The sequence below is a fragment of the Electrophorus electricus genome, chromosome 17 (assembly GCF_013358815.1).
Source record: "Electrophorus electricus isolate fEleEle1 chromosome 17, fEleEle1.pri, whole genome shotgun sequence".
Lineage (NCBI taxonomy): Eukaryota > Metazoa > Chordata > Actinopteri > Gymnotiformes > Gymnotidae > Electrophorus > Electrophorus electricus.
Genome location: NC_049551.1, coordinates 12,742,343 through 12,758,340, shown reverse-complemented (window position 1 = coordinate 12,758,340; position 15,998 = coordinate 12,742,343). Strand labels below are relative to the sequence as shown.

Sequence of the window (15,998 nt, the reverse complement as noted above, 5' to 3'; positions counted from 1 at the left end):
ATTCTGTCTCAGTTCCTTAAGTGAGTCTGGTCCCATAGAAAATCACTAGTCCTTAGTCCATCTGGAATTCATTTAAGGCCACAGTATGGAACAAGATAAGTGATTTCGCTGAACACGTCTCGCCCCCGCACGCCTTTTTAAAATGAAGAAATTAGGTGGTGTTATGCAAGATTACATCAAACATACCACAGTCACCTCTGGCAGTACCGGTGCCTTAAAGTTTATTTCAGAATCTCATTTCCCAGAAAAGCTCGCCCTTTTACTTTACCTTTTGCAGTAGTAATTTACTTACGTGCGTAGTGGTTAAAATTAAATGCTCATAACAGCAATGGGAGGACAAAACAGCCACTTTCCATATATAGCGATAAAAAAATATGTGCACTTTGGATACTAGGTCTAATGTATAATAGGTTTGTTGTTGAGAATCGACTTGTTTTAGATTGTAGATCTTTTCGTGTGTGCTTGTGATGGAGCCTGTTGTTCTTCAGATGCAGAAATTTGGTTTATGGCTCCCTCTAGTGAGGTGAAAGTAAACATCCCCCATCCTAATGGATAGCCCTTTGAAAATATTTAAACCAGGAATGGTAATAAAATGTTATTTTACCTTAAGTTTGTTTAGGCCTTTTGCCATATACCTTTTCCAAATATTCTCTGATTTACGTTACCCCGGAACTTCGAATGATTAATACTGCTAAGATTGTCTACTGTAAAATATATAAAGTGAAAAAAAGGAGTCCATGCCAACACATGAACGCAATATATTAAAACTATAGTAAAGTAGAGGATTATGCAAACGCGCTCCCTGTTTACCTTTAATTAAACGCGAATTTGATTGGAGGTCTGGAGCTGTCAGTCAACGTGGGCGTGCACTCGGCGAACTGGAGTTAGTTTCAGAGACACTCGGGCTTCTGAGGCCGCGCTGCGACTCACTCGCTCCCCGAAACCCGCGGCACGGTACGACCTGCACATCACTGAACTGTCCTTCACTCATCTTTGCATAGCAGGCTTTACCGTGGAGGCTGACGGGGATTTAGCCATGCGGCGCTGTTGTTAAGGGCTAGAACAAACTCTCTCGAAAACAGTGCAAGTCGTTGCTTTTTTGTTTTGTTTTTGTTTTTGTTTTTACTGAACTGGGGTCAGTGTTTACCGCTGACCCGCTTAGTCGCTTTTGGTTTTGTTATGGCCGAGCCGTCGCAGCCACAGCTGGTTGACATCGACCCAGATTTCGAGCCTCTCTCCCGGCCCCGCTCATGCACCTGGCCGCTTCCACGACCGGAGTTCAGCGAGCCGGGCGGCTCGAACACGTCGTCCCCGGCGCCTTCCGTCAAACAGGAGGCAGGGAGTGCGGACTTCGTCGGCGGTTTAAGTCTGCTGGCGGAGACGGAGGATTACGCGGAGGACAAACCGCTCGTCCTGTGCGGTGATTTTCACTGTACGGAAAACGGCACGCACCCGCGGCAGCAGCGACAGCGCGCGTCGCTCCAACCCGCTCAGCAGCACCCGAGCGCCCCGTTAGCGCACCAGCAACAGGCGGCGTCGCTCCCCTCCGCCGCGGCCGGACACGGCGCCGCCGCGCAGAGGAAGAGCAGCTCGTCCCGCAGGAACGCGTGGGGGAACATGTCATACGCCGACCTCATCACCAAGGCGATCGAGAGCTCCCCGGAGAAGCGCCTCACCCTGTCTCAGATCTATGAGTGGATGGTGAAGAGCGTGCCTTACTTCAAGGATAAAGGAGATAGCAACAGCTCTGCAGGATGGAAGGTATACATTCTGTCTCATGTCGGGTTGAGCGGTTATGGAACGTACCTTTAAAAAGTTGGAAGTGTGTAACATGCGGTACAAAACACGTTATGTAAATTACTTTTTTTTTTTTTTAGCATATTAGAGCTGCAGTACCTGAAGTTGGTTGTCAATACATATATAATACGATTATAGTGCATAGAAGCCTGCAGTTTAGCTATTAACGTGTAATTCGGCAAGATATAATAACGCGCGTAATTGTAAGAGTTACAGAAAGAAGAAACGGTTGCCCATCTTTATTCAACGCACTGGTTTGTGGAGTGTCCCCTGGTGCAGCCGTGAGTCGCGGACGAATGACACGCGGTTTGTTTTGGAATTTCTGGAGCGAGAGTGGCGGCTATACAGGCGAGGTGACCTCGCTCGCGCCAGTGCTCGGTCAGTCGGCCGGTTAAACACAGCACGACGCTTCTGTCCGGCGTACTTGCACCACACGGGAGGTGTGAGCACTTCACATGCATCCCTACACGGGTTTAGCACTGAACGTCACTGCTGTACGCCACCGTACAGAATGACGAGGTTATTTGAGGTTACCCAAAATGTCCCATGCCCTCAGTAGGTACAAAGAAGTTTCAGTATGAGTAATCCAGGAGAGGAAGGTGAGTGTGTGTGTGTGAGAGAGAGAGAGAGAGAGAGAGTATTTCAGTTCTGTAGTTTCATGGCGTGAGTTCTTTTTTGTAGACTTCATTCACACTTTATTTTTGAAGACTTGAAAAAGCTCTTATTTTCAGTAACGTATTACTGATATTTCTGGATCTAAACTATTGTTGCGTTGTGTACACTGTGCGTTGTATGCTGTGTATAATACATTGTGTATATACACTATGTATTATACTGCAGCAGCCGTTTCATATGTAAGTAATGTAAGAACCCACGATCTCTTCACTGCATTTGATTTGTCTTTTAGTAAATATTCGTTGAGATTAAACTGAAGTGATTAAAAAAAAAAAAAAACCCTCATGGACATGTATGCATAATGCATCTAGTTGCATGTCTGTCTTAAAGCTGGAGATGCCTTTATATGAACTCTACGTCCACCCACTGTCTTATACCCAGCTCACCACACACACACACACACACAGAGACACACACAGTCATATGTAACCTTTCGATGTGTAGACGTTTCTACAAAATCCCATAGTACTTTGAGTTATGGTGACTAACACAGGCTATTACAAAGCCAGGACTGCTGTCCACTAGGTTGTCTGAAATCTCATGAGTGCCGTGAAACTGATAGGCACTTTGTTTTGAATAGCTTTACTTCACCCTCTGTAATGGTTATGTCTATGTGCAGAATTATAACTGGTAATAATAATGAATGCTTATCTAAGCTCCGAAGCCTGCTAAGCTCCACTGAGAGATCATCACTCTTGCTCTAACCCAGGCTGGAGGCCGCTCAGAAACGAATGCTTGTGTCTTGACGGCAAGATGTGCGAATGACATCAGAAAGCCACAGTGTTTGACATCATGCGCGTGGGACCCACCCTCCACTCCCTGACCTAAAAATACCTGCAGGATTAGCTGTGATTGCAGGACTCGCTGCTACCTGAGAACCCCTCAGCCGAGCGCCAGAAGGCGTGCATGCCACGACAGGGGCCGTCTGAGCCCACGCTATTGTGACATCATAATCTCAGCATTCCGATCGCTCATGGGATGTTTGTGTCTGTGGGAAGGGTGCAGCTTTTAGGGGAAGGCATGTGTGACACCGCAGTCTATAATACACCGAGCACAGGCCACAGATCCTGTGGAATGCTATTGTATGAGAACAATCATATTCTACCTCCAGTCTTGGGCATGGCCGTGCTACTGAAACAGTTAACTGAAGCAGGAGCAGATGGGCGAAGTGTTTTTTGGCCAAGGCTGTTGACGCTGTCCGGATATGCTACAGTGTAATGATGTTTTTACTACTGCCACTCACACTAGAGCCTGCAGTCAACCAGAGCAAATCCGTACAGTAGGATTAGAATTTCAGAGTATTCTAGCGTGTACGTTTATGATCTGGACTCATTCTGCAGCGACTTCAAGCAGATACTACCCTGCGTGTCTAGCTGACCTTTCAGGAGCGTCAGTCATGTCTAGAGTTGTTTTTGATGTGGTGCTAGCGATGTAGTTTGTGTCTTCCGTACACAGATCAAACCTGAGCAAGGGTGGTTGTTAATCTCTTTTGGTTAATCTCCAGGTTAAGATACTGAAAGGGTCTTTCTCTCTTGAAATGTCAATAAAAGTCTGGAAAGAAAAAAAGTCTTTGAGTGTGGAGTGGAGAAAACGGGTCAGGGGGTTTGAGGAGGGCTGTTCTGGGGTAAACAAGGCTTCTAAGGTCAAAGGTCAAGCTCTACTGTACCCTGAAGGGTGTGTCACAAGCCTTAGCTGTTCTCAGTTGTGCTATGCAACTAAATAGTAAGTAACATAGTTACACGCATGTTACAAACACACACGCGCACACGCACTCAGAGCATAGAGGCTGGGTCTGCTTAAGAATAGTGCGCCTTTTGTCTGATTTGCTACGGAAATGGCAGTATGGTGGGAGTGAGAGTGTGTGAGTGTATGCTGCCTCTGGGGGGAATGTGGTGGGCATTCCCGTGTGTGTGAGTGTGTGTATGTGTTAGTAAAATAGCAAAACTTCCTTCTGACCTCATCGGCTTCATGCCCACTGTCAGTGTTGCCATCATGCTTCTGTTTTTGCAACCTGGCTGAGTCTGATTGGATCTGTGTGCGAATGTGTGTCTGTTTGAGAGTGAAAATGTGTGTGAATGTGTGTGAGTGTGTTTGTGGCTCATATTCCAAACTACTGAATGTCATTACGACATAAAATATGTTACTATTATCTTGTTTCAGGCAAACCTCCCTCTCCCCAGTCTTCATTCCTCTATTAAATGTTTAACTATGACCTCTGCTTCAGCAGATAAACCTTGTTACCCCTCCATGCTTTGAAGTCTACACACACACACACACACACGCACACACACACACACACACACACACACACACACACACACACACACAGACAGACAGTTATGTACTACTGTTTAAGACACATCCAGCGATGTGAAATAAAGGGTGTTCACAGATCTATGCAGGTTCATGTGACCCTGATTCTGGACTGGGACATAATGTCTTACTCCTGGAGCAAGACAAACAGGTAAACAGATTGAATGAGTGGGTGGGAGACTGCCGTGTGCATGGACAGGTCATTGATACCCAAATGCCAAATCACTGCATTTGCCCTTGACTGCTGTGTTTTCCACGCAGGCAGCTAGAAGGATCCGTGACTCCATTCAAACACATGGCCTCCTTCTAGGGTCACCTGCCTAGTTTTCACCTGGACAGTCTGGATTTAAGGCTGTTCATCTGGGTGTCTGATTTTGGCTTCCATTTTTTCCCGGTTTTTTTTTTTTTTTTTTTTTTTTTTCCCTTGTCCCACAATGTGGGGGAGTAAACAAGCAATGCAATCATATTGGTCGGTTTGTTTGTCACTCCCCGCTTCCCCCTCCCACTGGCAATTTTAGACAAATCAAAAGTTGGCAGGCAAAGTCAAATACAAAGTACAGGTGGAAGACATATCAGTGGTGCATTTAATGCCATGGGAGTGTCCAGTTTTGGCTTGTTGAAGAGGTGACAACCCAACCTCCTCCAAACCTCATTTTTCCCGGCAGGTTTGATGTGCGGCAGAAATGGAATAAAATGTAACACCTTTAAACAACCAGCTCATGATGCCACAATAAAATAAAATAAAATAAATCTTGAGCGCCAAACAGTGTTCTGATAATATTTCTGTCTTGGGTGGAAATCTGCCGTTGTCAATGCTTACTGAAATTTGGGTGCAGAATACGTTATGTTTCGATTACTCCATGATTTACAAAAATGTAGAATTTGACTCCAGGAATCCTTTAGAGCGTCATCAGTACAGAGACATGGGAGCCCGTGGCTGTGTTTCCTCTCGCTAATCGCCCTCAGCGCGATCCGAGGGGTAGGCAGGTACGCTGTGCACAATTAGCATTGTGCAAGATGCACGGAGGAAGGGGAGCTGTCATGAGATGAAAGTGTCGTGCTCAGCTGTGACATGTGAAACCTGCCGCTTCTGAGAATTCATTAGATATCAGAAAAATCCCCACACAAAAATGTCAAAAGGAAGTTGAGCAGTCATCGGTGCGCTCCATTCTCCCACTCTCTGTCTTTTATTTTCGCACTTTTGCAAAAAGAGCAATGTAGTATAAACCCAAAATTATTTATGGTGACAGCTACTTTCTCACTCGCAGCTTTTATTGCATGCAAAATAAATGTGCGAATATGTTTTAAAAATTCTATATACCTGAAACACATATTTATACTTCTCTGTGTATTTGTTCATGTTATGAATATCAAGTGTGAAGGGGGTGGGGCTACAGTTCACAGTGCAGCAGTGTGAGGCAGGAGAGGCCCTGCACACGTGGCCCACCTCCCAGTGCGCTCAACACCTCCAGGCCTGTGGGGGGCAGTGTGGCCTATATGCTGGGTTGCCTTTGTCATACTCCCACCTGCACCTCGGCCTTCTGGGGAGAGCATGGTAGAATGCCTCGTCCCTTTCTGCATGTTTTATTTATTTTTATTTATTTGTATTTTTTTATTTTTTTTGAGGGGGGGATGTACCAGCGCGAAACTCTCGGGTCAGTGGGAGCTGTTTGTACCGCACAGGTTGCATAAAACAACAGAACTCCGTTACTAGCACATAGTGGAGTGGGGCGGCACCAGACGTGCATGAACGGCGTTGTTTGTCTCATGTGCTCTTTGTACCGATTCCTTGTTCACAGGGCACAGGAAGCCCTTACCTACCCCAGCCACCCTGAAGGGCACAGGCTGCTTCAGGCAAGGATTAGAGCAAATTACGGTCACAGTGCTCCGGCCTGAGATGAAGACTTAACGGTAGAACAATGGTGATATGTCGCCTGTGTTGGAAACATTCCCAAAGCTTCTTTCATAATAGAGAGAAAATAGCTTTGGGATGGATGGGAATTCACCCTTCACTTAGCCTGAAGATACCCCCTTAAGGCTTCTCTGCATCAGTTATAAATAGCATTCCTTATTTTGGCTGCTTGAAGTTCAAATGCTGTTCTTTGAAAGTGGGAAATGCCTGCCGCTTTGCAAGTGTTTCGTGGAAAAAAGGAATAACAGTATGGGATGTGCTGTTATTTTTATCAGAAGCCTCTAGCTGACATACTATAGATCCCGTAAGCCACAGAGAGGTAACGATGTGTTTGCCGGCAGTCAGAACCAGTGGCTCAATGACTGCACAATTGGACGTCGATGGAACTTTCAGGAAAGTTGGGCCGGGACCGGAGCCCCAGAGCTGCCACCCCTGTTGGGGAGGAACATGAACAGGGCAGAGAGGCCAGGTCATATCCAGGTCAACTCAGGTCGTGCCACGCCACAAAGAATGCATCAGGCTGCATAGCAAGCGTGAGCCTTACACAATACCTGGGAAAAAAAACAAAAACAAACATTGTCGGATGAACAAAACTATCCGCGTGTGTTTGTTTAGGCAGTCGTGTTTAGCCTTGAAGTGTCCATCAGGCGAAATTCCCTTAGATGATCATTTATCATTATACAAACATTTTCTTGGTTTTCTAAGAGAATGAGTCACTCTAAAAGGTTAATGTCAGAAATGACCAGATCGGTGTAAATTCACCAGTCTTCATTAACACATGGAAATCCCTGTTAATTTTAGAAACTAAACTTGACTAAAATTTCATTCGTTGCATAAATGATTTGAAGCCAGCTGACAGTTGGCTGCTTCGAAGTCCATGTTTTACTAAACTGAATTAGGCAAAGTTGCATTTGCGGGAGGAAGCACCCTATCCCTTAGTCTTAGTCAGCCACACTTACATGGCAGCGTGAGGAAAGCCAACCCACCAGTACCACCCCCCTCCGTCCCGCCCCTAACCCCGCTCCGTCCCGCCCCTAACCCCGCTCCCAGACACGCCCCTAACCCCGCTCCGTCCCGCCCCTAACCCCGCTCCCAGACACACCCCTAACCCCGCTCCGCCCCGCCCCTAACCCCGCTCCCAGACACGCCCCTAACCCATGTTTTAGACACAGGCAGTCAGACACAGAGATGAGAACAGAGAACTTGATGAACTTTTAGGTAGCAGCCCGCCACCCAGACTGAGTGAACTGTAACAACAGATACCAGAGTGAGAACATGAGCGCACAAACCGGGCAGGTGTAGGCGTTTGTCTGACGCTGAGTGATGACACAAAGCCTTTGTCAATCTCTTTGTTCACATGCTTTTGAGTGGGAAATGAATCGCTCTCGCCCCATGACCGCAAACGTGCAATTGTGCATAAAATACTTCTGTATGCAATATGTGTAGTTTTGTTTTTTCTGCGTTTTGAAAGGGTAAAAAGTCTAAGGTGGCATGTGTCCAACTGTTGAGTGTAGTTCAGCTGAGGACCTTCACAGCCGGGCCAGTTGCTAGAGGAGGGTTGGTGGTCAGCCTCCAGTGTGAAGACTGGTTTGAGCACAAGATGGCCTCGTTTGGAGCACAATAACAGGAGGCGATGTGACTACTCTGACCTCTGGGGAGGGAGGTAAGAAGGGAGAGAGAGAGGGAGAGAGGGAGAAAGCGGCAGAAAGTGAGGGAGGGAGAGGGAGTTGAGGGGATGTTGAGGGATAAACGTCAAACATCCTTCATTCCTGAGCCATGCACTCATTTCCCAGTGCGTGTCTGGTAGAGCTCCCCTACCACAACCTGTCGAGAAGGCCCCGCTGCTGCCACACGGGACCCAGCTGCGAGGGCGGGACGCAGGATGCGGGACCCAGCTCCGAGTGTGGGACGGGGGAGCCAGCTGTAAGTGCTGGGATGAAGGACACAGGACACAGCTAGTAGCGCTGGACGCAGGATGCGGGACCCAGCTGCGAGTGCGGGACTCGGGAACCCATGCACAGAGCTGCGGTGGACCACATCGCTTTCTTAGGCCTGCCATTCCCCGTGATTCCCCGTGTTCCTCTTTGATCGTTTCTCCACAGACGAGAAGCTGCCCAGCAAATTCCCCCCCCCCACCCCACCCATCCTGCCCTGACACACCTCACCCACCCTACAACGTGACGGTTGATGACTGATGAGCTCAATCAGGTGTTCCAGACTGAGATGGACATATGCGCGGGGTGTCAGACATGCAGAGCTGCGATTTCTCTTCTCTTTTAGTCTGTTAGCTGAAATTTGCCATTTCAGTGAACTGGCAGCCACTTCTTACAGAGAGACAAAACAAGGAACAAGCTGCTATAATTTTGTGATTAAAAAAAAAAAAAAACCTCCCGGGGCTTTATTATCTTTTGTTGCACAAGAGGCTGACCTCCTGAAGCTCATCTGCTGCAGGGGCGGCACTCTGAGTCGGGTCTGCAGCGGCTGCTCTTTCCTGCCTTTCACTATGTTAATGTAGGTGGATGTCAGCAGAAATGACAGCTGACCTGTGAAGACAGGCCTTTGTTCAGTGCTCCACCATGACCCTTTCATAAAGCTTCCACTGAAGCAAAATCCTCTCTCTCTCTCTCTCTCTCTCTCTCTCTCTCTCTCTCTGTGTGTGTGTGTGGAATCAAGATATCCTTTTCCTTTAATGTTAAAAAAGCACTGCACCAACAGGAGCTTTTTCATGTCATGTCCAGTGGCTCTGGTGCTCTGGTGGAACCTCTGGCTCGGGGTTATTTTTGTACTTTCCTGTAAAAACAGCGCACACGTCTCTCACAATGAGCAGTGATGCGTTTCCTGCTGAGTGGCTGGAAAATGTACGCAGTGTGTTAACATCTCCTCCCTGACACACACACACACACATACATGCAAACATGCCACAGAAGGGTAAGCTATAGGGTTTAGTACCAAATGTTGGGGTTAATGAAAGCAGGGAGTTTAAAAAGGAGGAATCAGGAATTATCATGGGCTCCAGTCAATTGAATAAGTCCAAACTTTTCAAAACTACAACCTAAATGCAGTGGCTGGAGCTACTGTGCATCCCGCTGCCTGTCGTCCTGGAGATGAGGAGGCGTGTTTTATCTTCCACACATGATCAGTCTGGGAGAGGGTCACAGCGTTCACCTACTCACTCACTCGGGTTCGAGTATACAGAGAGACGTTTTGTTGCACTGTAAATGTCCACGGAAAGACCTAAATGGAAACGCACAAAATAACGCTCATAATGTCATAAAGTAGGCTCACTTCTGTTGTATAGACATGAAAATCTCATTACATATGATCATCTGATAAACATTTATTACTGTGTCATGCAAAGAAAATTTTGATATTATTGGTTTAAACAAATGCATAAATAAATAAATGTTATTATGGTGTTGTTGCAATGGAGTAATCTCATAATATAATTTGGTTTTTTTTTTAGATCAGTGTTTTAATATCTTTAGATCCAGTGTGTTTTTCAGTGCATTTTTGTAAGAGGAACAATGAAATTATAAGAGTGAAAATCCAATGGAAAAAGTTTGTAGTCTGAGAAAACAATAACAACAGTATGGACATAATGTAAGAGAGTGTGTGTGTGTGTGTGGGGGGGGGGGGGGGGGGGGCGAGAATAACAGGGGAGGGAAACGAAAAGGTGTTTTCTTTTCTCTCTGTCACAATAACACACGCGTGCACACCAGTCTCTAGGGCATACTCAGAGCCCAGCTTCCTTTAGCGTTTGTGTGTATGTGTGTGTGTGTGTGTGTGTGTGTGTGTGTATGGATGCGGATGCGTACACACATCACACACGTGCAGGCCACACCCAATCGGTGCGGTGCGTCCCTGCAGCCAGCTGCCTGCGAAAGCCGTTTGTTTCCCCATGGGGTGTCCCCTGATAGGGGGACCCCGGTGGCTCCCACAGGGGAAGGCGAGCATGGAGGGGGTGCAGGGACCCAGCGTGCGGCCCTGGTGCTTTGGAGCCTGGAGTCTTACTGGAACTGACTGTTTTTGTAAGCGATCTGCAAGCTGAACCGTTGGCACACGTGCAGCATGTAGAACTCAACCCCCCTCCCGCCCCCGACCCCGACCCGGACGGGCGCTGCAGTGTCAACCCTCAGACCCTGGAGGGCGCTACTTCTCGGGCGAACGCTCCTGCCGGGAGTTCGGCCGCAGGGACGAGCGGCGTCTAGGGCTGTGGTTCCACCCGCGGTCTCGTAGTCGGTCGGAAGGTGCTGACCGTTTTCCCTTTAATCCCCCCGAACATCGTCAGAGTAGGAAGGAGCAGTAGCTCAGCTCATGTCCCGGAACCCTGTCTGGGGCTGCCAGAGCTCAGGCCTCGCTCTGCGTGCCCCACTTGTCTGCGCGTGGCAGCCTCTGCATTATTTGGCTTGAATAATAAAACGTTTATGCTTGAGTTTCACAGACTTAAGATGTGACTCTTAAATCACTAAATCCACTTCTAAATATTTCAGAATGTAAAGTTAGCACTTTATAAATTCAAAAATGATTACATTCATAGTTGATTTAAATTCAATAAATTCACTCTTACTTTTATATATTTAAATACATATCACTTCATAAATTCAAAGTAATTACATTCACAGTAAATAAATTCAGCTTTAAGCAGCATCCCTCTGACGGCGCAACGAAACCGAATGTAAATTTTGACATTCCGTGGTCGCTGTAATGCGGAAACGAGGAAAAAGAAGGAATAGGATATGGGAAAAAAACAGACTCCGTTTGTGCTGGTAAAAATTCAGGGCTGTTAGTAAACACTCCTAATGTGGGAACGGCATGATCGATGGAATCAGAGCTGAGATAAGACATGTTCCCGTGACCTTGATGTGGCTCTGCTCACAGCCATTGTAGTAAGGAAGCCTTTCTTTCTCGACACAAAGCAGACATCACTCCTTGTAGTTCGCTTTCAGCATGCAGGCTGTGTGGCTGCAGTAGGCTATCGCTAAAAACCAAACCCATGACAACTGCGTATGAAAGAACCAGCCACTGTGAGCGCATGTCGGCCTTTTCTCAGTGGTCTTCTTTACGCTCACACGTACGTGTACAGCGTTTAGCAGACATTCTTGACCACAGTGACTCACAGAAGTGTTTTGTTGTCTCAGTGGGACTTATTCTTACAACTCGAACAGGATTCACACATAATCAAGCCTAATCCATTCATATATATTAATATAGATTACTAAGTGTAGGAATGAAGCTTAATCACATGCCTTTTGAACTATTACTGCAAAGGGAAATTTCATAAGTGAGAATGGAAGTTCTTGCCTGAGCATAAGGCTCAGGAGAGACTGGTACCACATAGGCAGAGTGAGAAACACGGACTCTGTAGCAGCCATGGTGGACCCTTCCATCCTCATCATCGGAAGGCGCGAGTAGCCTTTGATTGGTTGTTGAGCAAGCCCACCCGAACTGGTTGACCTGTGACTGGTTGTTAAGAAAGCTCATCTAAGTAGGTTGATCTGTGATTGGTTGTTAAGCCAGCCCACCCATCAGCTCAGCCCCCTGCACTGGAAGTGTGACGCTAGGAAGCGCATCCTTCCTCAGGTGACCAGCCATGGCTGCTGTGCTATTGTGTGTGGGTGTGTGTGTGTTCTTGGGTTTGTGTATATGTGTATGAGAGACTGGAATTCAAAGTATGCATGGCTGTATTGTGTTCAGTATAGTTCAGGGTAACTGCTCTCCCATGAGCCCCAGCGTGTGTGTGTGTGTGTGTGTGTGAGAGAGAGTGGCTGACCTTGCCAAGAATTAGATTTGGTCATTGCTATGTGTCAGACACCCGGTGAGGAGCCACCATTTACATTTGAGTTTTTCTCGAATGACCTAGAAATGATATTTAAACAGCATGGGTTTGAGTTGAATGTTGTGAGTTTTAACAGCATGGGTTTGAGTTGATCCCACTGATCCACTCAAGCAGAGCGTCCTGAGGTTGAATGTGTTTGTATGCAGGCCATATGTCCTGTGGAGGAGAAGAAAGAAATTAAACATTTAGACTCACTGAATGTGGGAACAGATCATGTCAGGTAATACTGTGATGACACACGGGGAGAAAGAGAGAGGAGGCGAGAGAGAAAGAGAGGGTGGGAGGGGCTCAACCTCCTTTCAAACAAAGCTCTCAATTTGAATTAAAGATTGATCTGGTGGGTGGAGTTACTAATGTAGAACTCCAGCCTGTTCTGTACAAGTGATGGAATGATGATGACTGTAATTCTAAAATAGTAATCGTGATTACACTTCAGATTAGATAGACGTCACACCCTGCAGTGTGTGTGTGCGCGCGCGCGTTTGTGTGTACAGTGACTTGGCATTTTATCCTTATGTGGTTTTCATTGTCCCCACCTTTCCTGCCCCTCCTAGAAGCCGCATGAAATAATGGTGTGTGTGTGTGTGTGTGTGTGTGTGTGTGTGTGTGTGTGTGTGTGTGTGTGTGTGTGTGTGTGTGTGTGTGTGTGTGTGTGTGTGTGTGTGTGTGTGCGTGCGTGCACATGTGAGTGTGCCTGTGTCTTTGTGTGCGTATATGCATGCACATGTTCGTGTGTATGCACGTGCATAGGGGTGTAGGGGTGTTTGTGTGTGTATGGGTGTATGCATCAACGTGTGGTGTAGGGTGTGGAGTGGAGTACTATTAAGAAAACATAAACCTCAGTTGGTGTCAAACCCACCTTCTGCTTGGGGTGGGTGTTAAATCCTGTGTGTGCATGTTTGGAATTTGGGTTTGTGGTTTAGCCCTATAACAGAGGTAAATAAATAACTACACTTGGGTTTTTTTCTAAATAAATTTAAATCATAATGAATTAATACTCTATTCAGAACCAACTGACTAATTTAATTCCTTTCAAGATTTTTGTTGTACATAAATCTACAGAATTGTAAGTAAAGTATTTTTTCTTTGTGCAGCAGAACAATGAATAAATTGCACAAATAAAACGTTTAAACGATGCTGTTGGTATTAAGAGGCCCAAAGTGTGCAGTGAAAATCTCCCCCACACCATTACACCACCAATGCCAGCAGCCTGGACCGTTGGTACAAGGCAGGACGGAGCCACGCTTTCATGTTGTTTACGCCAAATTCTGACCCCATCATCCAAATGTCACAGCAGAAATCGAGACTCATCAGACCAGGTAACATTTTTCCAATTTTCTGTTGTCCACTTTTGGTGAGCCTGTGTGAATTGTAGCCTCAGTTGCCTGTTCTTAGCTGCAAGGAGAGGCACCTGGTGTGGTCATCTGCGTCAAGGTTGTGCTCATGCACGCTCATCTGCATACCTCAGTCATAACTAATGGTTATTTGAGTTACTGTTACCTTTCTATCAGCTAGAAACAGCCATTCTCTCTCCTCTGCTATCAACAAAGCATTTTCGCCTAGGGAACCGCCGCTCATTGGACATTTTCTTGCTTTCGGACCCGTTCCCCGTAAACCCTAGAGATGGTTGTGCATGAAAATCCCAGCAGGTCAGCAGTTTCTGAGACACTCAGAGGAGCCTGTCTTGCACCGACAGCAACACCACGTTCAGAGTCACTTCCCCATTCTGATTCTGGCTTTGAACTCCAGCGAGTTTACTTAATGCGTGCGTGTCCTTTATCTCCTCCCTGAAGAAACACGTCAGTCTGTAATTCCTGCTTTGTGCCAGACATTAGACGCACGACGCAGGGTGAGCTCAGTGACTCCTCATCCCTTCCGTTGGTTTTCATCCCGGCCACAAACACCCTCCTGTGGGATCCAGGTCCCCAGCCGGGGCAGACCTCTCCATGCCTCTCCCCTGGTTTAGAGGCCCCAGGCAGGGCGGATACCCAGAGGGCAGACAGGGCACCTATCAGCATGGGTCAGTTCTTCCTGAATGGATGGATAGCAGAGACGGGCCGTCCTGCTCTCCAACAAGCCCTATGGGACAACAGCTCTCTCTCTCTCTCTCTCTCTCTCTCTCTCTCTCTCTCTCTCGTTCTTTCATGTGCTCTTGCTGTTTGGTTTTATTGGGTTATTTGAATATTTCTGTAAAGGCGCGCACACACACGCACATATATACATAGATAATTGTATGTACGTGTGTATGTACATGTATATGTATGTGTGTGTGTGTGTGTGTGTGTATGTACATGTATATGTATGTGTGTGTGTGTGTGTGTGTGTGTGTGTGTGTGTGTGTGTGTGTGTGTGTGTGTGTGTGTATATATATATATATACATACACATTATATATGAGAGAGAGAGAGAGAGAAAGAGAGAGAGAGAGAGAGAGAGCATATGTAAATAAGAGGAATTTTGTTGGAAATGACTGAGATGATGGTGAAATAAATCCAGCTAAACGCCTGAGTCTGAGAATGTTTGTGTGTTAATAATGTCTGTGTGCAAAATTTTAAATCTTGACATTATCTTTCTGCAAAACATGTCTCAAACACACACACACACCCGTTGATTTAGTGCATTTGCCACAAACTCGTACAAACAAACACATTTGGTTAAATGGTCTCTCAGCTCTGCCTCTCAGTATAAATGTCTGCTGATTGATGAGGGTCTTGTACAAAGAGCCTCCTTTGTGTATATGTGTAGGCCCAATCAGCTGGATAAGAACTTCTCACGAGACAAGAGGGGTGAGAAACAAGTAAAGAGCAGGAAGGATGTTGAAGAGAGAGAGAGAGAGAGAGAGAAAGATGAGAGGGACTGAGAGGGAGAGATTGAGAGAGAGAGAGAGAGAGAGAGACACACACACACAGAGGGAGAGAGAGAGAGAGAGAGAGAGAGAGAGGATGTGCGCAGAAGGAAGTGGTTGGTTCATTGAAGTTTGTCATTGTGAGTTTATCTTTTGCTTCTCCCTCTTTTTCTGTCCTGCATTCCTTCGGGTTATCTCCGCTCTCTGCCACCTCCTCTAACCCCAGTCCTTCATGGTGCTCGGCTGAGCTGGCTGGGAGTGTGTGTGTGTGTGTGTGTGTGTGTGTGGATATACCTGTGTGTTTGTGGCTTTACGTGTGTCATCAGACTGCACTAACCCCAAGTGCACCTGGCCTGAGGGGTCGTTTGTTTATCATGACCTGTGTCTGTTGCCATGGCGTCATGCATGACTGGTTGTACCACAGCAGCTGTTTTTATGCCCCCCCCCCCCCCCGTGCCCCGCCATCAGCCATAAGTAACTACAAAAAACAAAAACAACTTGTTTATTTATATATAGTAAATAGTTTTATGCAAATGCTAATGAATGATGTATGCATTGATATTTGGATACACAAATGATCCAGACAATAGATTAAAACGAGTCATAAAGGGCAGAGGTCCT

At 46.5% G+C, this 15,998-nt stretch overlaps 1 protein-coding gene across 1 annotated transcript in view; it reads left to right on the top strand.

Annotated features, from left to right (window-relative positions):
- The first annotated feature begins 816 nt into the window (after positions 1 to 816).
- Positions 817 to 15,998, top strand: part of foxo1b (forkhead box O1 b) — a 22,308-nt gene continuing 7,126 nt past the window's right edge. Inside the window, exon 1 of the mRNA XM_027031263.2 lies at positions 817 to 1,761. Coding sequence (XP_026887064.2) covers positions 1,180 to 1,761 — 582 coding nt within the window. The 5' untranslated portion in view covers positions 817 to 1,179. The remainder of the gene's footprint in view (positions 1,762 to 15,998) is intronic.